We start from the raw sequence: 25,102 nt of genomic DNA on the forward strand, positions 1-25,102 counted from the left end.
TTTGCTCTTAAGGCCTTTAACCGATTAGATAACCATATTATCAAGGATAATCTTAAAGTCAGTTGGTTGTAGCTGTTGAGCACATCTACAAAATACCTTCACTGCAACACCTAGGTTAGTGTTGATTAAATAACTTGGTATTCTACCGTAGCTGACATGTAAGACTATCGTACCACCGTATAGGATTGTAATAAAATGAGCCCAGACCCATGTAAATCATTCATTCAGTGCATTACCAAACACATGGGAAGCCCTCAAAAAAGGTTTTCTATTGTTGTTATTTAAATTTAGTTGTTGCTAACCCAATGGATTTTTCCACTTTCAAGTTCTTCAGCACCTATTGCTATGTGCTAACTAGTAGAAACAGTTTTTTAATACCATTCTCAAATTGTGGCATCGTTTTCCTTCTTTAGCTTTTTTTCTTTTTCTTTTCTTTCTTTTTTAGTTCTGCTAATATTTTGCAGACTCAGGGGGAAGGAACAACTGGGAACAGGAACTTGAATGGGAGGTAGGTGACAGAGCTACTTCTATTCACTCACTCCAAAGGGGATTTTTTTGAACTATTAAGAAGGCATGGTCTAAATTCAGGATATGAAAACACTTGAGAATGCAGCCTTTTACCGTCATTCTTGTGTTGCGATTTCCACATATACAATAGAAAGAACTGATGGAGGAAAATCAGTTTCAACTGTTAATTTAACCATTCTAGTCAAATATAAGAAAAACCAGTGAAACGGGACTTAAGTCACTCTTGGCCATAGTTAATTGTAGGCAACTCTGTAGCTAAAAACATGTAACCATTATATATTTTCAGTTGAACCATAAGTGAATTGTACTGTAACTCGAAACAAATCTAAGTGAAAAGTGAAACTGAAGTCAAGATAGGTTTTTTTTGTTTGTTTTTTTTAAAGCTATTTGATAATTGGAGTGAAAGGGCAAAGAAACAATGAAAATCCAGACTCAAACTTACAAACACAAATATTGTAAGGAACTTTTAAGTTTATTTTGAAGAAAAACTTAAACCAGCTAAATGGTTTATGGCTTTTTTGTTTTTTTAAGAAAAGATATGTGAGTATACTGTTTGGAGGACAAAGGGGGAAAAACACTGCCTATATTTATCGGTTTTGTGGTTTAAAGAAACCCTCAACTAAAACAGGCCACATATTAAAACTCAATGTAATTTCATAGACTAGGTAGAGGTCTCCAATAGCACCTGCTTCCGTTTTTTGGTTTATATGAGCTGTCACACCTTGTGGAAGGTGAAAGTGAGACCTTGCCCTTTGGCAGCTAAGATCACCCGCAGGCTGGATGCACGCAGGCTGGGTGGAGCGGCATTCATCACCTGGCCTCAGGAAACTGCTAGTGATCTTAGTGGTATTATCCCAACCTGGCTCCACCTGTCCCAGAACTGACCCCACAGACTAAGGTTGACTCTCCACTCCCTAGTCACCCTCACGTTTATTCAGGAGACTGAAGTATATTAACCAGAGGCCAGTGTATTGATTTTCAAGGGGGTATATTCCTTTCCAATGACCAGAATGCTTAGATGACTTATTCAGGGCACATTCTTACTGATTTTGGAATAATTGGGAATCTGGAAGTATAATCTGGAAGTTGCTTGGTGAACATGGGATCTGACAAAAAGGAGTATGGTTATTTTTTTGTTTGTTACTATTTGGAAGATATTTTAAACTAGTTTCTTTTTATAAGTTGAATATGAAATCTATATTTCACATGGAAAAAAAATGGAACAATTGTATTCGTTATCTATTATTGCATATTACCCCCAAATTTGACAGCTTATAATAACCCACATTTAAAAAAATCTCATTAACTTCTGTGAGCAGGAATCTGGATACAGCTTAACTGTGTCCTCTGATTCACAAGGCTGCAATCACAGGGTTAGGGTCAGGGTCTCATCTGAAGGTTCAGTGGAGGTAGCATCTGCTTCCAGGATCACGTGGTTGTTGTTGGAATTCATTTCCTTAGGGGCCTGAGGTTTGAGGGGCATTATTACTTACTTTTTGTCATTAACCCTATACCTTCTTTTCCTGTGGTATCGGCAAGCATGGTGTTCATTCCACTGAAGTGGGAAAACACAGAACTCAGTGTGGGCTTTTGGCCTGCCGGTTCTGGGTTATCCAAGGCTACCTAGTGGAGGCACAGGAGTCGTCATTTCTAGCCTGCTGACTTGACCAGGTTCGGGGCTGTAAAGTTCGGGGCTTGTCAGGCACTGTTTGCCTCTCAGGAAAGGGGCACTGAGGCATGGCAGGATTGAACTGGGTTCTGTTGGATCTCAGGAGATTTTTCCTGCTCAAATACTCATCTAACTGCAGAGTCAAAATGGCCTGTAAGCCAAAGCTGACTGTCCAACTGCAGCCCAACCCCCAGCCCGGGAGTGTTGGGAGCACTGTGTCACAAGGCAATAGGTAAGTTAGTTGTACCCACTCTGACCCCAAGGCTTGCTTTAAGAATTCAGCTGATCTGCCTCCCGGTCATTTCTAGAGTTCACCTGGGTAGTTCTCTGCAACTCATAACCGTTTCTGAGTCACGACCACCATCTGTCTTGTGAAGTAATCTGAATTTGACATGGATGCCTCCAAACTTCCTAAAGACTTACAAAGAGTCCTTCCAGCTCCATGTGTCCTCCAGTCAGATACGTGGGGCCTCAAATGTGGCTGCTCGGGTCAGGGCCATGCTGGCCTACACCAGGCCTTTACAGTGGTCGGCTGGAAACCAACTCTCTGGCAGGGGAGGGAAATCCCTGATTGGTAGCATTTACTGATTTCTGTGGTGTCAGTATTCCCATCACTGCTGATTAAAAGCTACCAATCTGATGTCACTCAGCATGGAGCTGGGATAGATGCACATGATTGGCTTTCCTCTGGGGCCAGCAATACACCAGCTGCAGCACACTGTCGTTTTGCACGTTTTGTGAAAGGCACCCTCCAGGTAGAGGGATTAAGAAAGGCTCCTCTCCGGGCAGACCTGCACCACACGCGTGACCTGGTGAGCAATGGCAGGCACCCTTTCCTCCTCACGTGGCTTGTTGAAAGGAACGTGAGGTCGATTTTAGGCCTCCTCAACTGGGTGCCTTTGTGCAGTGCACATTCAGCACAACCTCACACAGCAGTCCCGCTTCGATTCATGATACGGTGTAATTAAGTAAAAGGGATGGAATAAGGGAGAAGTGAGCCAGGTTACCTAGCGGCCTGAACACCTGCTTTATGCAGATGATAGGATTACTGCCAGGTGGAACATTAACTTCTTAAAATTAATCTAGTTAATAGAAGGCTATTATTGCTAAGAAGAGCCCCCAACTATACACCATTCCAGGGATAGACATAATGATATAGCTAAAAAGACTTCAGAAACATGAGGCCTGCAACACTACATGTTGAGATTCCAGACCATTAAATATATTTATCGTTAGTGATTTAAATCTTAATAGTCAAACCCAGGCACACATGAATATTTAAAATTTAATGTAATTCTTTACTACTTTAGAAGCAGTTTCCCATAACTCTATTTAGCCTACCAATTACTCTGGAAAGTCATCCTCCCACTTTTTTACATATGAGGAAATAAGCCGAGAGAGTACATAATTCAAGGTGACGCAAAAAATGGATTCAAGACCAGTTCTGCCTAAATCTCATACTCTTTTTACTATGCTTATACAGACATACTTCAGTATTGTGAGACAGACAACCTGAAATGGCTCCGGTGAAGATATTTTATTTTTCATAAAAATATAATTGTACAATGCTCTTCAGAGAAAGAAAAATTCCTTCAATGCCCCAGAATACCACGTGATTTAGTAGTAATTTTCCTCTTTTAAAACTAAAAATGTAATTGATAACGTGCATGTGATTTCTTGTGAAACATCGCATTTACGTTTTTAAATTTTATTTGCCTTTATTTTAACTAAGTCCAGTTTAAACCTATGCTTTTTGGAACAACCCAAATCAAGCCTACCAATTCAAAGATGATAAAATAAAATGCTAAATGGTGATGCTGATAAATACTGTCAGTCAGCTGGTAAACAGTGATACGAATTTGCTGCAGCATGAAAGATCCTGATTTAGATACATTAGAAAGATTTCAGATAAAATAGAAAAAAATTTAAGAACTTCAACTATATCCTAAAATTTGATCTAGTCAAACTTATTTCATATTGTACTCAGTTGCTCTAATATACAACGGATCTATGCTAAATTAACAACAGAATATGACTGGTCTAAATACGTAAATTTATTTTCCCCCTTACCTTCCTTTCTTTGGGAAAAGGAAAAAGGAAATATGACTCTGTGTACTCAGAGAGCAAGGAGAACAGATGAAGGGGGACTGAGCTCGCTGACTCTTCCACCCGCTTCTGTTCTCTCTCAGCCGGTATGCTGTCCTTATAGGTGAGTGAGAGATGCTAGGATTTCAGCATGCTGCTCCTTAACTGGAATGGGGCAAGAAATGCTCCAGCTGTTTTAATCAGTGACGTTTATTAACATGCTTCAAGTGGCCAAGGCGTGCAACCAGCACAATACCCAAAGCAATCAGAACATTCCTTTTTAAGACCAAGAATTTTTCTCTCGGTTTGATCTACTCCAAAATACCAAATAGATAGGTTTAGGATTAAACTGAAATAAACTGTAATTTACTTTCACCCAAAATTACACATCGGCTACCTGAGGACAAAGTCACTGCTCTTGTAAAGATACTGAAGGGAAGGGGAGTAGCTCAAATGAGCCTAAAATTTAAAATCACAACCAGAGAAGAAAGACTTCAAGCACAATGGGGACATTCCATTGACGAGCCACATTCATTTGGAATGTTTGTTTTGAAAACAACTCTTTTGGGGAATTCAAAAGGTACTGAACAAAGCAACGTAGAGTAAGTCTTGGGCTGTTTTGCAAAATAAAAATATACACTTGAGTAGACCAGATGGCAAAAACATACCCATTACAAGTCTGAACACTATATTTAAAAAACTTAAATTCTGAAGGCCTGAACATTAACAATCTTTAATCTATCTGTATTTGTGATCCTAAAAAGACATTAAATACTCTTAAACCCCCAGTCCTCCAAAACACAGGCCCAACAGACTGGGCTAGTGGTATATCAGTTGTCACACAGTACTAGACTAGAGATCTGAGTCTGCGACCTAAGCACAAGAGATCTTCAGGAACTCAGGCTTAGGGGAAGCACTTAATTCAAATGCATGGCCTCAGAGAAGGAGGGAGGTACCTCATCACCTGAAACTATGTGGTCCATCTCATGTTCCCCCTCACAGTCAAGCTAGACTATGATGCCTCCTCTTAAACTACTTCATAACAAAACACATATTGTTTGGAAGCCAAATGTTTGCTTCATTAGAGCAAAGAGCAATTACAATTTAGCAGCAACAGAGAACACAACTCCTGATTTAAGGATGGGAAAGAGAAGAGAGAGTGTTAAAGTGTCCCAGTGGGGACATCAAAAGATTCCCAGATCTGAGTGTATCATATTGAGTGTGACTCCTCAACCATCACTCCATTTGGTAGCCAGAAAGAAAGCAAAGGTAGTTGTGGTGGGAACTGGAGGGAACTCTTCTGCCTTCTGCTCCTTCTGCCAGGCCCCCTGGCGACTCTGGCTTCAGTGCTTCACTCCAGAGTGGAGGCATGGCCAGGGCTGAATCGGATGCACACCCACAGTGTGTTTCTCTCTGGCTCAGAATACATTCATAAGGAAACTCAAATCAGGGAAGAAACTAAGTGTTCTGGTTATGGCTACCGCCATTAGATCCACCAGCAATGTGTCCCTCATTTCGTTCCAGATCTCTTGAGGCAGAAACTCCATCTCAGCAGCTAATTTCATCCTATTTTCTTTAGAAAAATTCTCCAAATTAGGTGATTACACAACGAAATGTGTGTGAACATTCACTCCTGCCCTCCCCATATACATATATAGACATACAATAGAAACACACTGTATGGGTTGTCAAGACGATGTATGTTACTGAAATGCCTAACAGGTTACTTCTTATTTAAAAATAAAGTTTGACTAATTATTCTCCAAGTACAGATTAGGCCCTAGCAAACCTGTATAAATACAGTTAGAAAAGACAGCAACAAAAGTTTTAAATAGAGGCTATCTTAAGGGCTTTCTTGATGGATTTTGTTAATGTGTACATTATTTAAAACGGGCATATCATTATGGATTATAAAAATAGAAATGTATATATTTGTTAATACATATTCACAGCTTATGCTGGAATGGCTCACAGGAGAAACGGTTCATGCAGAAAATAAACATTACTCAAGTAAATATAAAGAAATAAGATTAGGTCCATAAAGGCTGAGAACTTATAGTCAGTAATCAGCCCATTTGGTTTCTCTTTGTAGGGCAATCAAAAACATGAAGTGACACCTAAACACACATACACATACAATTACATGAATTACATGGAAAGAATATAAATTAACCAATAAAGCAATGTGGAATTGAGGTGCAAAAAATATAATCTTCACTCATTCTCTCTACTGTACTTTCAAGCATTGCAACACGTTAAATGCCATGGGTGGCAATACCAACCAGAACAGGTCTGAATGTTTGTAACTTTTCTAAGTGTTGAAAACTAAAGCAAAATCCTTTGAGATCTATGATCACACATTTTGGTAGAAATTGCAAATTTACAGAGATGACTGAGCAGTAGGTAGTAAATGGAGCCAAGAAGTACAATCTTGCCTATTCATCCTCCAATAAGAATCAGAATATTGGCTTCAATCACTGACTCATCATTTTATATGCTCTTCACCCTGAAAAATAAAGTTACCAATGTAAGAATGCTTTTTTTAAAAAATAAATTTATTTATTTATTTATTTATTTATTTGGGGCTGCGTTGGGTCTTCGTTGCTATGCGCGGGCTTTCTCTAGTTGCAGTGAGCGGGGCCTACTCTTCCTTGCAGTACGCAGGCTACTCATCGCAGTGGCTTCTCTTGTTGCGGAGCATGGGCTCCAGGTGCGCGGGCTTCAGTAGTGGCACGCAGGCTCAGTAGTTGTGGCGCACGGGCTTAGTTGCTCCGTGGCATGTGGGATCTTGCCGGACCAGGGCTCGAACCCGTGTCCCCTGCACTGGCAGATGGATTCTTAACCACTGCACCACCAGGCACAGGGAAGTCTCAAGAATGCTTTTAAAGTCAATGAAGTTCGGTCAATCTGTTTTAAAATGCATGCTTTTTTTTTTTTTAATTTAGTATCTACGGGAAGGCTATTTTCAAATACAGACTGAAAGAAAACTGAACTGTTTTGGCTTTTTTTCATTAATTGAATTTAGATTAAGGCAAATGTTACCTCATCTAATAACAGCTATAAAAAGCCAATCCTTCAGTTTTATAAAAAATTTTTTAAAAGATAAAAAGTTTGTAACATTTCCTTATAACTATTTTCAAGTGCTCCCAAAGCACTCACAATGATGAAGAAATCAACATATGGCATCTTCATTCTAAAACCTTAACAGTCTCTCCAACAAATGGTGCTGAGACAACTGTATATTCACATGCAAAAGAATTAAGCTGGACTTCTATCTCTCACCATATAGAAAAATTAACTCAATAGATCAATGATCTAAATATAAGGCCTAAAACCATAAAACTCTTAGGAGACAACACAGGGCAAATCTTCATGACCTTCGATTTGGCAATGGATTGTTAGATATGGTACCCAAAGCATGAACAACAAAATTAAAAATGGTCTTCCTCAAAATTAAAGTCTTTTGTACACCAAAGGACACTATCAAGAAAGCGAAAAAACCTACAGAATGGGAGAAATATGTGTAATCATATATCTGATAAAGGTCTAGAATCCAGAATATATAAAGAACTCTTACAATTCAACAACATAATGAAAGACAATTAAAACACGGGCAAGGGACATAAAGAGACATTTTTTCAAAGAAGACATACAAATGGCCAACAAGCACATGAAAAGTTGCTCAATGTCATTAGTCATTAGGGAAATGTAAATCAAAACCACAATCAGATGCCTTCACTAGGAAGGCTACAGTTTTCAAAAATGGAAAATAAAAAGTGTTGGCAAGACACAGAGAAATGGGAAACTTCATATACTATGGTGGTAATGTAAAATATTTCAGCCACTGTGGAAAACAATTTGTGGTTCCTCTAAAAGTTAAATATAGGCACTTCCCTGGTGGTCGAGTGGGTAAGACTCCGTGCTCCCAATGCAGTGGGCCTGGGTTTGATCCCTGGTCAGGGAACTAGATCCCACATACATGATGAAACTAAGAAGTCAGCATGCCGCAACTAAGATCCGGCATAGCCGAAATAAAAATAAATAAATAAATATTTAAAAAAATAAATAAACGTTAAATATAGAATTACCATATGACCCGGCAATTCCACTTCTAGGTATATACCGAAAGCAACTGAAAACAGGTACTCAAATACATACTTGTACATGCATGTTTATAGTAGCACTGTTCACAACAGCAAAAGGTAGAAACAAATATCCATCAGTGGATAAATGGATAACAAGTTGTGGTATACATACACAATGGAATATTATGCAGTCATAAAATGGAATGAAGTACTGATACAGGCTACAAGGTGGATGAACCTTGAAAACATTAGGCTAGGTCAAAGAAGCCAGACACAAAGTCACACAGTGTGATTCCATTTATACGAAATACGCAGAGGAGGTAAATCCATAGAGACAGAATGCAGATTCATAGTTAACAGGGGCTGGAGGGAGGGGGTAACAGCGAGCAACCTGCTAATGCATTTGGAGTTTTCTTTTGGGGTGATAAAATATTTTCTAACCAGACGGAGGTGGTAGTTGTACAACACTGTGAAGGTACTAAATTCCTCTGAATTGTGACTTTAAAATGATTAATTTTATGTTATGTGAATTTCTCCTTAATTAAAAAAAAGTCCTTACAGGTGATGGGCTACTGTACTAGATAGAGCCTGAACTAGGTGAGGACAGGTTCTACCATTATAGCTGTGTGACCTTGGGCACCTTAGCAAGCAGCACCTGTGCTATTTCTTCATCTATAAAATAAAAAGTACAATTATACTTCACACAATTACTGGAGGAAATAATTACGACAAACATAAGTGAGAATACTTTGTAAATCAAAATCAAAGGTATTGTTATTATTAACAGTAACTAGGGAATTCCCTGGCAGTCCGGGGGTTAGGACTTGGCGCTTTCACTGCCGAGGGTGCAGGTTCAATCCCTGGTCGGGGACCTAAGATCCTGCAAGCCGTGCAGTGCAGCCAAAACAATAACTAGACTGGTACACTCTCACTTATTGACTGAGTCTACTTTAAAACTTTTCCATGAATTTATCAGTTGCTCTCTATAGACCCCATGTATAACGCATTTCAGTATTTAGAATCTAACACCAGTTCACTTGCTTATTGGTGTATTACAAATGACATCAACATTTAATTTTATTTGAAGACACAGCAAGGAAAGTGGTCAACAGAAAGCCTCCTTTAAGTCACTCTTCTACAGATAAACTCTCCCATGTACTGTACTCACAGGAATTGCTGTTAGCGTCTGTCTTCCCAGCTTTCAGGTGCCTGCTTGAGTTCTGCTGAGATTTGTTCTGCTCTTCTCCAGTGAGTAGGGCCTTTATTTCAGAAGGGATTTTCCCTTGGTCCATTGCCATGCACCACTGCTTGTACTGAAATATGTAAAATATATTTAAATAAAATTTTACTAGTCAGAGTTCAGCAACCACAGGTGGAAATCCTAGACATAAGAACTCCCATAACTAGAGGTCAAATTGGCTGCTGGGAATCCCACCTTCTGTTGTATTCCTGTTGATAACCTAGAACATGGATGAGGCCTGCTATCTTCAGAAGAGGGTGAAAGACTACTGCTGAATCTTCTTGTGATGTGCTGGAGTAGTGCTCAGATTAAAAAGGCCCCTCTGGGGCTTCCCTGGTGGCGCAGTGGTTGAGAGTCCGCCTGCCGATGCAGGGGACACGGGTTCGTGCCCCGGTCCGGGAAGATCCCACATGCCGCGGAGCGGCTGGGCCCGTGAGCCATGGCCGCTGAGCCTGCGCGTCCGGAGCCTGTGCTCCGCAACGGGAGAGGCCACAACATTGAGAGGCCCGCGTAACGCAAAAAAAAAAAAAAAAAAAAAAAGGCCCCTCTGGCTAAAAGAATATCTCCCCATGGAGTGCCATTCGTTAGAATTCATCTCTTTTTGCTGACTGTCACATTATTATGTCTACTCCTAAAATAAATAATTTTGTAACTTCCTTTCTCTATTTCATAAATATTCACTAAACATCTACTTTCTCCCAGAGTGTGTACTATGGACTTTGGGGGTATAAAAGATGAATCAGTCCAAAGATTATGTCCTCCAGTGGCTTACAGTGCAGAAGGTGAGAAATAATTTACAAGCCAAAGTCAACGTATTAAAAGCAAGTCTACTGAATAGTGTACATCTGGACTCTCTCCATGACCCGACTTAATTTTCTTACCTTCTAAAAAGCTGGGGGTAGCCTGTCCCAGTATTGTAATGATCGTGTTAGTATTCTCTCTCTCTTTCCCAACCTGTCACCTCCTCCCCTGAGCTCACAGTACTAATGGGCTTCTGTTCCCTTTTACCTATTCTCTTGTATGTGTCCACAGCTACTACCTAAAGTCTGAATGAGTGAATGAATAAAACCAGGCCAAATGGTATCATACTATGCATATTACTACATACTGTTACACTGCGTTTTCCATTTAGCAATATCTTGTAAGTGTCTTTCTACATCAGTAAATATACACGTGCACTGTGACTTTCGTGGGCTGCAAAGGAGTCCAACACATGAATGTAGTATAATTTAACCAATCCCCTACTGCTGAACATTTTGGTTATTTTCGATTTTTTTTTCCTGTCATAAACAATCCCTTAAAGAAATAGTCACTTTCCACTCCCACCAGCAATGTATGAAAATGCTTATTTGCCTATGTGCTGGCTAACAGATGAATATGCTTTCCCACGTTCGTCAACTGGATAGCTAAAAAATGGTATCTTCATGTTTTAATATAGCTTAGGTTGATTGTTTCATGCGTTTATTGACAGACTTTCTTACCATTTCCAGTTCCTCTCTGAGGGCACAAATGGCTCTTTCCCGACTGGATACCAACTCTTCCAAATACTGATATCTCAGTTTTTTTCTGGCCCGGCATTCTCTTGCACTCTGCCGGCTCCTCTCGAGTTTTGCCTTCAAGTCAATTTTGGCTGGCTTTCGACCACGTTTGCCAGGCTTCTTCACTTTACCTCCGACCACCTTCAGCAAGAGAGAAACAGTTCATCTTTTTCCTAGTTCTGGGTCTAGGAAAGTGACTGCGGCTGCATATTAGCAAGGAAAACATTTACAAATAACAAATAAATGGAGCCTGTGGAACTAAGAAAGCATAATCCCATCAAATGCCTTATGATTCTTTGCTTCATAATTTCTTTTTCTGATACTATTGATACCATGAATGTGAGAGAAGAAACAGTATAAGTTTTCATTATTTCTTCAATAATAAACTTGTTTTAATAATAAACTTTACAGAGCTTAACAGTAAACTTTAGGAACCATATATAGCTAGTAAAAAACTAAAAGACTGCCATTAAATATTTTGTTCACATAGAACTTTTACTGACTTAATAAGTAAGACAAAATATTGAAAATTAAGTTCAGTATGATCTCAATCTTATAAAGCAACACATAGAAGAAAGGATCGTAAAAGGTCAGTGGCGGGGAGGAATCAAGATGCCGGTGTGGGAAGACGTGGAGTTAGTGTCTCCCCACAACTAGGGTGCCTGACGGCCACTGGTGGGGGAATTCTGACCCCCAAGGAGATGGGAGGAAACCCAAAGTGAACCGGTAGGATGTAGGGGGACCGAAGGGGTAGGAGAAGTGGAGGCCAGACAGGATCAGCGCCACTGAGGCCAGGGAAATCAGAAGAGGCAGGTGGGAGGGACTCTTCCAAGAAGAGCAGGAGAGGAGTGGAGGGCCATCACCCGGCCCACTCAGATGCAGGGAGCCTGCTGGGCTCCCAGGTGAGGTCCCCTGCCCTCTGAGACTGGGGTGGGGGGCATGCCTGGGCCCCTTCTGTTCCTTGAGCCTAAGCTCCACCCCCAACAGCACCCAGGGCCTTTTCCAGCCCTGTGGATCCTGAGCATTGGCCCCAGCCACTGCCCAAAACTCGCCCTTGTTTAGGCCCCGCCCTCCACAGCCAAGGCCTCCCCCCCACCCCCCTTTTTTTTCCTTTCCCTCTGTTACTATTGTGGTACTGATATACCTTCCGGTTGTTGACATACCTATATTTTTACATTCTTTCTAACATATCTGTTAGTTTCTTCATCTAATTTTATTTTTTACTTTATTATTTTTCTCCTTTTTTTTTTTCTTGCCACCCCACATAGCTTGCGGGTCCTTGATTCACCAGCCCAGGGTTGGGGGGAAGCTCCTGCGGTGGGAGCTCCGAGTCCGAACCACTAAACTAACAGAGAACCTCAGACCCCAGGGAATACTCACTGGAGTGAGGTCTCACAGAGTTCCTTATCTCAGCACCAAGACCCAGCTCTACCCAATAGCCTACAAGCTCCAGTGTTGGAAGCCTCAGGCCAAACAACAAGTAAGACAAGAACACAATCCCACACATTAAAAAAAAAAAAAAAATGAGATGGCACAAAAATATGTCACAGATGAAGGAGCAAGGTAAAAACCTACAAGACCAAATAAATGAAGAGGAAATAGGCAATCTACCTGAAAAAAAATTCAGAGTAACGATAGTAAAGATGATCCAGAATCTCGGAAATAGAATGGAAGCACAGATTGAGAAAATACAAGAAATGTTTAACAAAGATCTAGAAGAACTAAAGAACAAACACAGATGAACACCACAATAACTGAAATGAAAAATGCACTAGAAGGAATCAATAACAATATCTGAGGCAGAAGAACGAATAAATGAGCTGGAAGACAAAATGGTAGAAATAACTGCTGAGGAGCAGAATAAAGAAAAAAGAATGAAAAGATGTGAAGACAATCTCAGAGACCTCTGGGATAACACTAAATGCACCAACATTCGAATTATAGGGGTCCCTGAAGAAGAAGAGAAAAAGAAAGGGTCTGAGAAAATATTTGAAGAGATTATAGTTGAAAACTTCCCTAACATGGGAAAGGAAATGGTCACCCAAGTCCAGGAAGTACAGAGAGTCCCATACAGGATAAACCCTAGGAAAAATACACCAAGACACAAATTAATTGCACTAACAAAAATTAAATTCAAAGAAAAAAATATTAAAAGCTTCAAGGGAAAAACAAAAAATAACATACAAAAGAATCCCCATAAGGCTATCAGCTGATTTTTTAGTGGAAACTCTACAGGCCAGAAGGGAGTGGCAGGATATACTTAAAGTGATGAAAGAGAAAAATCTACAACCAAGATTACTCTACCCAGAAAGGATCTCATTCAGATTCGATGGAGAAGTCAAAAGCTTTTCAGACAAGCAAAAGCTAAGAGAATTCAGCACCACCAAACCAGCTTTACAGCAAATGCTAAAGAAACTTCTCTAAGCAGGAAACACAAGAGAAGAAAAAGACCCACAAAAACAAACCCCAAACAATTAAGTAAATGGTAATAGGAACATACATATCAATAATAACCTTGAATGTAAATGGATTAAATGCCCCAACCAAAAGACACAGACTGGCTGAATGGATACAAAAATAAGAACCATATATATGCTGTCTACAAGAGACCCACTTCAGACCTAGTGACACATACAGACTGAAAGCGAATGGTTGGAAAAAGATATTCCATGCAAATGGAAATCAAAAGAAAGCTGGAGTAGCAATACTCGTATCAGATAAAATAGACTTTAAAAAAGACTGTTACAAGAGATAAGGAGGGACACTACATAATGGTCAAAGGATCAATCCAAGAAGAAGATATAACAATTATAAATGTTTATGCACTCCACACAGGAGCACCCCAATACATAAGGCAAATGCTAACAACCATGAAAGGAGAAACTGACAGTAACACAATAACAGGAGGGGACTTTAAAACCCCACTTACACCAATGGACAGATCATCCTAACAGAAAATAAATATGGAAACACAAGCTTTAAATGACACAACAGACCAGACAGATCTAATTGATACTAAATAACCAAGAGATCACTGAAGAAATTAAAAAATACATAGAAACAAATGACAATGAAAACACGACGACCCAAAACCTATGGGATGCAGCAAAAACAGTTCTAAGAGGGACGTTGATAGCAATTCAATCTCACCTCAAGAAACAAGAAAAATCTCAAATAAACAATCTAACCCTACACTTAAAACAACTAGAGAAGAACAAAGAAAACCCAAAGTCAGTAGAAGGAAAGAAATCATAAAGATCAGAGCAGAAATAAATGAAACAGAAATGAAGAAAACAATAGCAAAGATCAATAAAACTAAAAGCTGGTTCTTTGAGAAGATAAACAAAACTGATAAACCATTAGCCAGACTCATCAAGAAAAAAAGGGAGAGGATGCAAATCAATAAAATTAGAAATGAAAAAGGAAAAATCACAACTAACACTGCAGAAATACAAAGGATTATAAGAGACTACTACAAACAACGATATGCCAATAAAATGGACAACCACGAAGAAATGGACAAATTCTTGGAAAGGTACAATTTTCCAAGAGTGAACCAGGAAGAATTAGAAAATATAGACAGACCTATCACAAGTAATGAAATTGAAACTGTAATTAAAAATCTTCCAACAAACAAAAGTCCAGGATCAGATGGCTTCACAGGCAAATTCTATCAAACATATAGAAAAGAGCTAATACCAATCCTTCTCAAACTCTTCCAAAAACTTGCAGAGGGAGAAACATGCCAAATTCATTCTATGAAGCCACCATCACCCTGATACCCAAACCACAAAAAGATACCACAAAAAAAGAAAATTATAGACCAATAAATATCACTGATGAACATATATGCAAAAATCCTGAACAAGATATGCAAACAGAATCCAACAGCACATTAAAAGGATCATACACCATGATCAAGTGGGATTTATCTCAGGGATGCCAGGATTCTTCCATATATGCAAATCAATCAATGTGATGCACCACATTAAGAAATCAAGGAATAAAAACCATATGATCATCTCAATAGATGCGGAAAAAGCTTTTGACAAAATTCAACACTGATTTATGATAAAAATCTCCAGAAAATGGGCATAGAGGGAACCTACCTCAACATAATAAAGGCCATATATGACAAACCCACAGCAAGCATCATACTCAATGGTGAAAAACTGAAAGCATTTCCACTAAGATCAGGAACAAGACAAGGTTGTCCACTCTCACTACTCTTATTCAACATAGTTTTAGAAGTCCTAGCCACAGCAATCAGAGAAGAAAAAGAAATAAAAGGAATAAAAATTGGAAAAGAAGATGTAAAACTGTCACTATTTGCTGATGAGATGATACTATACATAGAAAATCCTAAAGATGCCACCAGAAAACTACTAGAACTCATCAATGAATTTGGTAAGGTTGCAGGATACAAAATTAATGCAGAAATCGCTGGCATTCCTATACACCAGCAACAAAAAATCAGAAAGAGAAATTAAGGAAACACTACCATTTAGCACTGCAACAAAAAGAATAATATATCTAGGAATAAACCTGCTTAAGGAGGAGAAAGATTTGTACTCAGAAAGCTATAAAACACTGATGAAAGAAATCAAAGAGGACATAAACAGATGAAGAAATATACCATGTTCTTGGGTTGGAAGAATCAATATTATGAAAATGATTACACTACCCAAAGCAATCTACAGATTCAATGCAACCCCTATCAAACTACCCATGGCATTCTTCACAGAATTAGAACAAAAAATCTTACAATTCGTATGGAAACACGAAAGACCCCAAATAGCCAAAGCAATCTCGAGAAAGAAAAATGGAGTTGGAGGACTCTGTGACTTCAAACCATACTACAAACTACAGTAATCAAGACAGTATGGTACTGGCACAAAAACAGAAATATAGATCAATGGTACAGGACAGAATACCCAGAGATAAACCCACGCACATATGGGCACCTAATTTACAACAAAGGAGGCAAGAACATACAATGGAGAAAAGACAGCCTCTTCAATAAGTGATGCTGGGAAAACTGGACAGTTACATGTAAAAGAATGAAATTAGAACACTCCCTAACACCATACACAAAAATAAACTCCAAATGGATTAAAGACTTAAATGTTAAGACCAGACACTATAATACTTTTAGAGGAAAACATAGGAAAAACACTCTGACATAAACCACAGCAAGATCCTTTTTGACCCACCTCCTAGAGTTACGGAAATAAAAACAAAAATAAACAAATGGGACTTAATTAAACTTAAAAGCTTTTGCACAGCAAAGGAAACCATAAACAAGACAGAAATACAACCCTCAGAATGGGAGAAAATATTTGCAAATGAAACAACAAAGGTTTAATCTCCAAAATATACAAACAGGTCATGGAACTCAATATCAAAAAACCCAAACAATCCTGTTAAAAATGGAGGAAGATCTAAATAGACATTTAACCAAGGAAAACAGACAGATGGCCAAGAGGCACATGAAAAGATGCTCAACATCACTAATTATTAGAGAAATGCAACTCAAAACTACAATGACGTATCACCTCACGCTGGTCAGAATGGCCATTATCAAAAAAGCTAGAAACAATAAATGCTGGAAAGTGTGTGGTGAAAAGGGAACCCTCCTACACTGTTGGTGGGAATGTAAAGTGATACAGCCACTGTGGAGAACAGTATGGAGGTTCCTTAAAAAGCTAAAAATAGAACTATCATATGACCCAGCAATTCCACCCCTGGGCATATACTCTGAGAAAACCGTAATTCAAAAAGAGACATGCACCACAATGTTCATTGCAGCACTTTTTACAATAGCCAGGACATGGAAGCAACCTAGATGTCCATCAGCAGATGAATGGATGAAGAAGATGTGGCCCATATATACAATGGAATATTACTCAGCCAGAAAAAGAAATGAAACTGAGTTATTTGTAGTGAGGTGGATGGACCTAGAGTCTGTCATACAGAGTGAAGTAAGTCAGAAAGAGAAAAACAAATACCGTACGCTAACACATATATATGGAATCTAAAAAAAAGAAAAAAAAAGAGTGGTACTGATGAACCTAGTTGCAGGGCAGGAATAGAGAGGTAGACATAGAGAATGGACTTGATGACATGGGGTGGGAGGGCGAAGTGAGAGCAGCATTGACATATACACTACCAAATGTAAAATAGCTGGCTGGTGGGAAGCAGCAGCATAGCACAGGGAGATCGGCTCGGTGCTTTGCGATGACCTAGAGGGGTGGGATAGGAAGGATGGGAGGGAGGCTCAAGAGGGAGGGGATGTGGAGACACGTGTGTGCATATGGCTGATTCGCTTTGTCGTGCAACAGAAACTAACACAGTCTTGGGAAGCAATTCTACTCCAATAAAGATCTATTAAAAAATAGTGAGGATTTCTCTGATAGGTGTGATTATAAAAAGCTTTTTTCTCATCTGTATTTTTTATGATTTTTAAATATTTACAATTAGAAAAACATAAAATTTGTATATAAAATTATGTGTATAAATATATAAATAAGAATCCTAAACAATTTGGCTATCAATTCCCTCTTCAAATTTGTTGAGCCCAAGGGAACACACAGAAGTCCCTGAAATCTTCAGGATAATTGTCTCCTGCCGTTACAAGTCTATAATTATAACCCTAGACTGTCTCAGGAGATTTCTACCTGCTCCCTCTGGTGTCATAGACATCCTCTCAATATCCCTGTTATTCATTTACCTGCATAGGCACAGTTTTTTGGTGACTGCTAGAGTAATTTAATGTTCTTCACTGTTTAGCTTTGGAACCTCCCCAAGTTCTTATATAAGATGTAACTATGAGATAAAGATGATGAATTTTAAATACATGAAACTGAACTTATACATCAAATGAATCTCCTTCAAAGGAGTCACTGTGAAAGGGGTAAATTTATTCCAATGAATAAGCTTTCTTGGAAACTGCTTTCGGAGCCAGTTTCTTACAAGCCACAACACAATATTACTTTCGCCGTATTACTTTCGAATGACACGTTATTCTTTAAATTCCCAATCTGATGGTCCGCTCTGTTTATCTGACAAGGCTCCAAATGATGTCTAGGTCTTTCTGAAAATTACCCTCAGAGAATAAAAATGTCACTACTTTAGTATACTGAAAGGAATATTGTTGAGGCTTTAAAGGCAATTCTAAAAGAGAAGATGCAAAACTCAAACACTGGCAAATCACTGGAATAAATGCAGAAGTCTTACCAGGTAACAAAACTAAAAGGATCAATCTCCATTTGGATATAAAAACTCTAATTTGTTTGTGTGTTTGGAATCACTATTAATACCATAAACCAACAATGCCCAGTACCCTATAAAGATCAGATCTTTACTCGGTATCATGGTTGGGTCAGGAAAACCAAACTTCAAATGTTAATCAGCTACATTTACCAGAAACTGTGTCATAACAAGACGGCTAACCACTGCATCTAGCATTTTATAGGGTGGCTCTGAAATGAGACTGAATACTCCAAGGCTCTGGAGAAAAATCCTTTCCACCACCATCTTAAAAGCTAGCTGCTTCAGTACTACTCCCAAATTACTTTTAACTTTTCAAAAACTGGTCTTTCAAAGCTTTCCTCTTCTGTCTCATCACGTTTTGATTCCAATATAATAATATATACCTCAGGAAACTTTTTTTCAAAATCAAATATATGATTAGCACTTGAAGGATAACTAGTTGATCCAAATATTACTATGGGCTAAATTTTAAATTATGCCTATGTTATATCAACTGCACAATTTCAATAAAGTATTTTGAAATCACCCTAGATTAAAACAAAGTGTATTGCTATTGATACAGTCTTTAAAAAGCAATATATTTATAGCCTAAAATCATGTCTATAGTGAAATAAATGGTAATCACATCTATTCTTTATGTAGTAAAATGAGTCATCAGTCACATACCACTCACTATAATCCAATACCTTATATATTGCTGTTTTTAATTAATTCAGGAATGGAATTCAGGAATGGCTGCCTTTGAGAAGCCAGCAAGAGGACACAGTGTACTGCACAGACTTCACTGATTTTTTACACAAACCTAGCATAGTCATAAAAATCAAACAAAAGGTATAGCCCTTTGTTTAGTTTTCATGGTAGCAAAATATTTAAACTGGAACTATTTTATTCCTTTTTTTAAATTAGAAAGGCACAGTAAATGAATCCAGGGTTCCTGCATTTTATGTCATCTGTAAAATTATATTTAAGACCACATAACCACCACTTCTCTAGCTTAATTTTTCCTCAGTAATAGACTGAATTATTGGCTTTTGGTGTCCAGTTTTCAAGAGAGTGATTAGCGTTCCAGTTTTCAAGAGAGTGAAACACATCACAGGATTATTATAAATCTTAAGTAAAATAATGTAAGAAAGCACTTTTTTAGAAAAAAATGGGTATTATACAAACATAGGTTAGTATACTAGTTGCCTTAACAACTGAACTTTACGTATTTCATAAGCCATAAAGATTGGGGAACAGATAAGGGAAGTTAATAAGAAATGAGGAACCAGGGGACTTCCCTGGTAGTCCAGTGGCTAAGACTCCACGCTCCCAATGCAGGGGGCCCAGGTTCGATCCCTGGTCAGGGCACTAGATCCCACATGCATGCCACAACTAAGAGTTCGCATGCCACAACTAAAGATCCTGCACGCCGCAACTAAGACTCAGCGCAGACAAAATACATTAATTAGTTAATTTTAAAAAAAAGAAATACATGCTGTATTTAAAAAGAAAAGAAATGAGGAACCAGAAACTAAAACTGAAATCAACCCCACAGATTCCTTAAATATGTCTGAGCCAAAAATTAGTCTTACCAATGTTTCTTAGAATTTTCACAAACTCAGTGATAACCACATTGTCCCCTTGCTCTCTCTTATTCTGTGAGGAAGCACATTAATGTGGCTAAATAAAAGTACTGATTTTTATGCACCAACACAAACGCCAAGAAGAAAACTATGAAAATAACCCCCCAATTTAACTTCTTTTCTGTTGTAGTTTTATTTCTACCAACATAGGGCCACATGAAAATTTAAATAGCTGTTATTGTAACATGGTACCTCTTTATCGGCTATCCATTTTACCTCCTCTTCCTCCCCAAAACACATTTGTGAGCTGCAGAGAAAAGGTCCTAAGGGAAACACTCACAAGGCCTGTCTCCCTAACCCACACCACCAAGAAAAGCAACCTGCCAGCCATTGATTTTGTCTTGCCCTGCACAGGGAACTTATTTCACAAAGGTAGGATATTAGAGATGTTAGATTTCAGCAGGGCCTCTGCAATTCTAAGTCTGTCTTCATTATATGTTAAAAACGTTAAAGTAAGAATGAAGGTCCTACTTTTCTGTTAACTATCTGTTTTTAACACTTTGAGATAAGCTAAAACTAAAGGTCATGATTTTTAGAAAGTAAGCACCAAGGACTCTGTCATATTTTACCTTAGTACACAATAAGTATTTAATAAATATGACAGATAAAACACAAAAGACATTCCTAAGTAGCCAATGAGTCATAGAAGACATCACAAGGGAAATAAGAAAAATACTTGGAGATGAATGAAAAGGAAAACACAATATACCAAAACTTTATGAGGTACAGCTTAAGCAGTGCTCAGAACTAGCCATAAACACCTAAATGAAGAAAGATTTTAAAATCAATAACCTAACTTTCTACCCTGAGAAACTAGAAAAATAAGAGCAAATTAAACCTAAAACAAGTAGATGGAAAGAAATAATAAATATCAGACTAGAGATAAATAAAACAGAGAATGGAAAAACGACAGGGAAAAAAATATCAATAAAACCAAAAGTTGGTTCTTCAAAAAGACCGACAAAATTGACACACCGTTAGCTAGACTGACCGAGAGAAAACATTCAGAATCCTAAACTCAAGACTAAAAGAGAAGACATCACTATTACCTTTACCAAAGTAAGAATGGTTTCACGGGAATATTATGAAAAATCGCCAAAAAACTAGATAACCTAGTTGAAATGGACAAATTTCTAGAAAGACACAAAGTAGCAAGACTGACTCAAGAAGAAATAGAAAATCTAAAAAGACCTATGACAAATAAAGAGACTAAAAAAGTAATCAAAAAATTTCCCATAAAGACAAGTCCAGGTGACTTCACTGATAAATTACCAAACATTTAATAAATTAACACTGATTCTTTTAAAAACTCTTCCAAAAAGCAGAAGAGGAAAGAACATTTCCCAATTCATCCTATGAGCCAGTATTAGCCTAATACCCAAACCAAAGGTATCATAAGAAAACTATAGACCAGTATGCCTCACGAATATAGATGGCAAAATCTTCAATAAAATACAAGCAGACTAAATCTAACAGCATATAAAGGGGACTAGCTACCATAACTATGTGATTTATCCCAGGAATAAAGGTTGGTCTAACAACTGAAAATCAATTACTGTAATACACCATATCAACAGGAAAAAGGACAAAAATTACATGTTCATCTCAACAGACTCAGAAAAAGCACTTGACAAAATCCAACACCCTGGGGCTTTCCTGGTGGCACAGTGGTTAAGAATCTGCGTGCCAATGCAGGGGACTTAGGTTCGAGCCCTGGGGTCCGGGAAGATCCCACATGCCGCGGAGCAACTAAGCCCATGTGCCACAACTACTGAAGCCCGCATGCCTAGAGTCCATGCTCTGCAACAGGAGAAGACACTGCAATGAGAAGCCCACGCACCACAACGAAGAGTAGCCCCCACTAGCCGCAATTAGAGAAAGCCTGTGCGCAGCAACGAAGACCCAATGCCAATTAAAAAAAAAAAATCCAACACCCTTATATGATTTAAAAAAAAACCAAAACACTCAAAAACCTAGGAATAGAAGGGAACTTCTTCAACCTGGTAAAGGGCATCTATGAAAAAAACCACAGCTAACATCATTTAAAGGTGAAAGATTGAATACTTTCCCTCAAAGATCAGAAACAAAACCAGGATTTTTGTCTTCTCTTGTCACTTCTATTCAACATTGTACTGGAGGTTCTAGCCACAGCAATTAGGCAAGAAAAAGAACGAGAAGGCATTCAGATTACAAAGGAAAAAGTAAAACTATTTCTACTTGAAGGTGATATGATCTTATATATAAAAAATCCTAAGGAATCCACAAAAAAACTATTAGCGCTCATAAATGAGTTGAACAAAGTTGCAAGACACAAGGTCAATATACAAAAATCAGTTGTGTTTCTATATACAATGAACAAGCTGAAAATGAAAACATTCCATTTAGAATATCGTCAAAAAGAATAAAATACTTAGGAATAACCTTAATAAAATAAGTCCAGGGACTCCCCTGGTGGTCCCGTGGTTAAGAATCTGCCTTCCAATGCAGTAGACATGGGTTTGATTCCTGGTCAGGGAACTAAGATCCCAAATGCTATGGGGCAACTAAGCCCGCGTGCCACAACTACAGAGCCCATGCGCTGTGGAGCCTGCACACCACAACTAGAGAGCCTGCATGCCGCAACTAGAGAAAAGCCCATGCACCACAACGAAAGGTACCGCATGCCGCAACAAAGATCCCACGTGCCACAACTAAGACCCAACTCAGCCTAAAATTAAAAAAAGAAAAAAGTGCAAGACATATACTGAAAGCCACAAAAATCACTGTAAGAAATTAAAGAAGACCTAATAAAAAGAAAGACATTCCATGTTAATGGATTGGTAGACTTAATATTGTTAAGATGACAATATTCCCCAAACTGAGCTATAGATTCAACACAATTCCTATCAAAATTCCAGCTGACGTTTTGCAGAAATTGACAAGATAATCCTAAAATTCATATGGAAATACAATGGACCCAAAAAAGCCAAAGCAATCTTGAAAAAGAACAAAGATGAAGGACTCACACTTTCTGATTTCAAAACTTATTAGCTACACTAATCAAGATAGTGCGGTACTGGCACAAGGACAGACATATAGATCAATGGAAAAGAATTGAGCATCCAGAAATAAACTTTTATGTTTACGGTCAACTGATTTTCAACAAGGTGCCAATACAATAGAGAAATGAGGAAAGAATAGTTATTTCAATAAACAGTGCTGGAACAACTGGATGTCTACAAAGAAGAATTAAGTTGCACTCCTACAACATGCCATACACAAAGATTAACTCAAAACAGAACAAAGGTCTGAATGTAAGAGAGACAACTATAAAACTCTTAGAGGAAAACATACGAATAAATCTTTGTGACCTTGGATTAGGCCATGGTTTCTTAGGTATGACCTCACAAGCAACAAAAGAAAAATTAAATTGGACTTCACAAAATTAAAAATGTTCTGCTTCAAAGGACACCATCAAGGTGAAAAGACAATCCACTGGGAGAAAATATTTGTAAATCATAGATAAGGGACTTACATCCAGAATATATAAAGAACACTCACAACTCAACAATAAAAATACAAATAATCCAATTAGAATGTGGGCAAAGTATGTGAATAGACATTTCTCCAAAGAAGATATACAAATGGCCAATAAGCATACAAAAAAATGCTTAACATCATTAGTCATTAGGGAAATGTGAATCAGAATCATGAGATACCACGTTAAACCCACTAGGATGGCTATATAATCAAAAAGACAGCCAAGAACAAGAACTGGTATAGATGTGGAGAAATGGAACCCTCATACATTGCTGTTGGGAATGTAAAATGGTGGCCACTTTGGAAAACAGTTTGGCAGTTCCTCCAAAATATTAAACACAGAATTACCATGTGACTCAGCAATTCTACTTCTAGGTGTATCCCCAAAAGAAATGAAAACATATGTCACATAAGAACTTGTACACAGATGTTCAGAGCACCATTGTTCATGATAGCTAAAAAATGGAAACAACCCAAGTATCTATCAACTGATGAATGGATAACAAAATGTGGTATATCCATACAATGGAATATTATGCAGCCATAAAAAGGAATGGAGTACTGATACATGGTACGACATGGATGAACCTTGAAAACATTATGCCAAGTGAAAGAAGCCAAATACAAAAGGCCACATACTATATGATTCCCTGTACATGGAATGTCTAGAATAGGCAATCTATAGCAACAGAAAGTAGATTGGTAGTTGCTTAAGGCTGGAAGGAGAAGGAGATAATAGGGAGTGACTGCTAAAGGTTTTTTTTTGTTTTGTTTTTAATTAATAGACTTTGTTTTTTTAGAGCTGTTTTCAATTCACAGGAAAATTCAGCAGAAAGTACAGAGTTCCCATATATCCCCTCTCTCTCTGCCTGCACAGTTTCACCTATTAACATCTTGCACTAGTGTGGTACATTTGTTACAATTGATGAACCCCATGTTGATATATTATTAATAAGTAAAGTCCATAGTTTACTTAAGGGTTCACTCTTTGTGTTGTACAATTCTATGGGTTTTGACAAATGCATCGTGTCATATATCTGCCATTAGAGTATAATACAGAATATTAAAATCCCTAAAAATCCCCTGCCCTAAAAATCCCCTGCACTCTACCTATTCCTCCCTCCCTCTCCCGTGAGACCCTGGCAACCACTGACCTTTATTACTCTACAGTTTTGCCTTTTCCAGAATGTCATATAGTTGGAGCAATATGCATTTAAGTTCCCTCACACCTTTTTGTAGCTTAATAGCTCGTTTCTTTCTATTGCTAAATAATATGAACAACATTCCATTATATAACAGTTTGTTTATAAGGGTTTCTTTTGGGGTGATGAAAATGTTCTGGAATTAGATAGTGGTGATCATTGTACAACTCTGTGAATACACTAAAAAATCACAGAATTATATACTTGAAAAGGATGAATTTTATGGTATGGGCTATATTTAAAAATGACATGAACCTTAGAGGCAGAAAGAATAGCAGCAAAGGAAGAATCAAGGTGGCCCAGAGACACAAGCAGATGAGAAAGACCACGAGGGAGGGG

At 38.2% G+C, this 25,102-nt stretch overlaps 1 protein-coding gene across 2 annotated transcripts in view; it reads right to left on the minus strand.

Annotated features, from left to right (window-relative positions):
- Positions 1–3,639: 3,639 nt before the first annotated feature.
- CREBL2 (cAMP responsive element binding protein like 2) overlaps positions 3,640–25,102 on the minus strand; it is a 32,413-nt gene continuing 10,950 nt past the window's right edge. The window contains exons 2-4 of one of the 2 annotated variants that reach the window (XM_032644347.1): positions 11,089–11,286; positions 9,536–9,680; positions 3,640–6,788 (exon numbers count right to left, since the gene is read on the minus strand). In XM_032644347.1, the coding sequence (XP_032500238.1) occupies positions 6,784–6,788; positions 9,536–9,680; positions 11,089–11,286 (348 nt within the window). In that variant the 3' untranslated portion in view covers positions 3,640–6,783. Of the gene's footprint in view, positions 6,789–8,334; positions 9,681–11,088; positions 11,287–25,102 lie in introns of those variants that run through there. The other variant, XM_032644346.1, reaches the window with a different exon arrangement.

The sequence above is a fragment of the Phocoena sinus genome, chromosome 10 (genome assembly GCF_008692025.1).
Source record: "Phocoena sinus isolate mPhoSin1 chromosome 10, mPhoSin1.pri, whole genome shotgun sequence".
In the NCBI taxonomy this organism is placed as follows: domain Eukaryota; kingdom Metazoa; phylum Chordata; class Mammalia; order Artiodactyla; family Phocoenidae; genus Phocoena; species Phocoena sinus.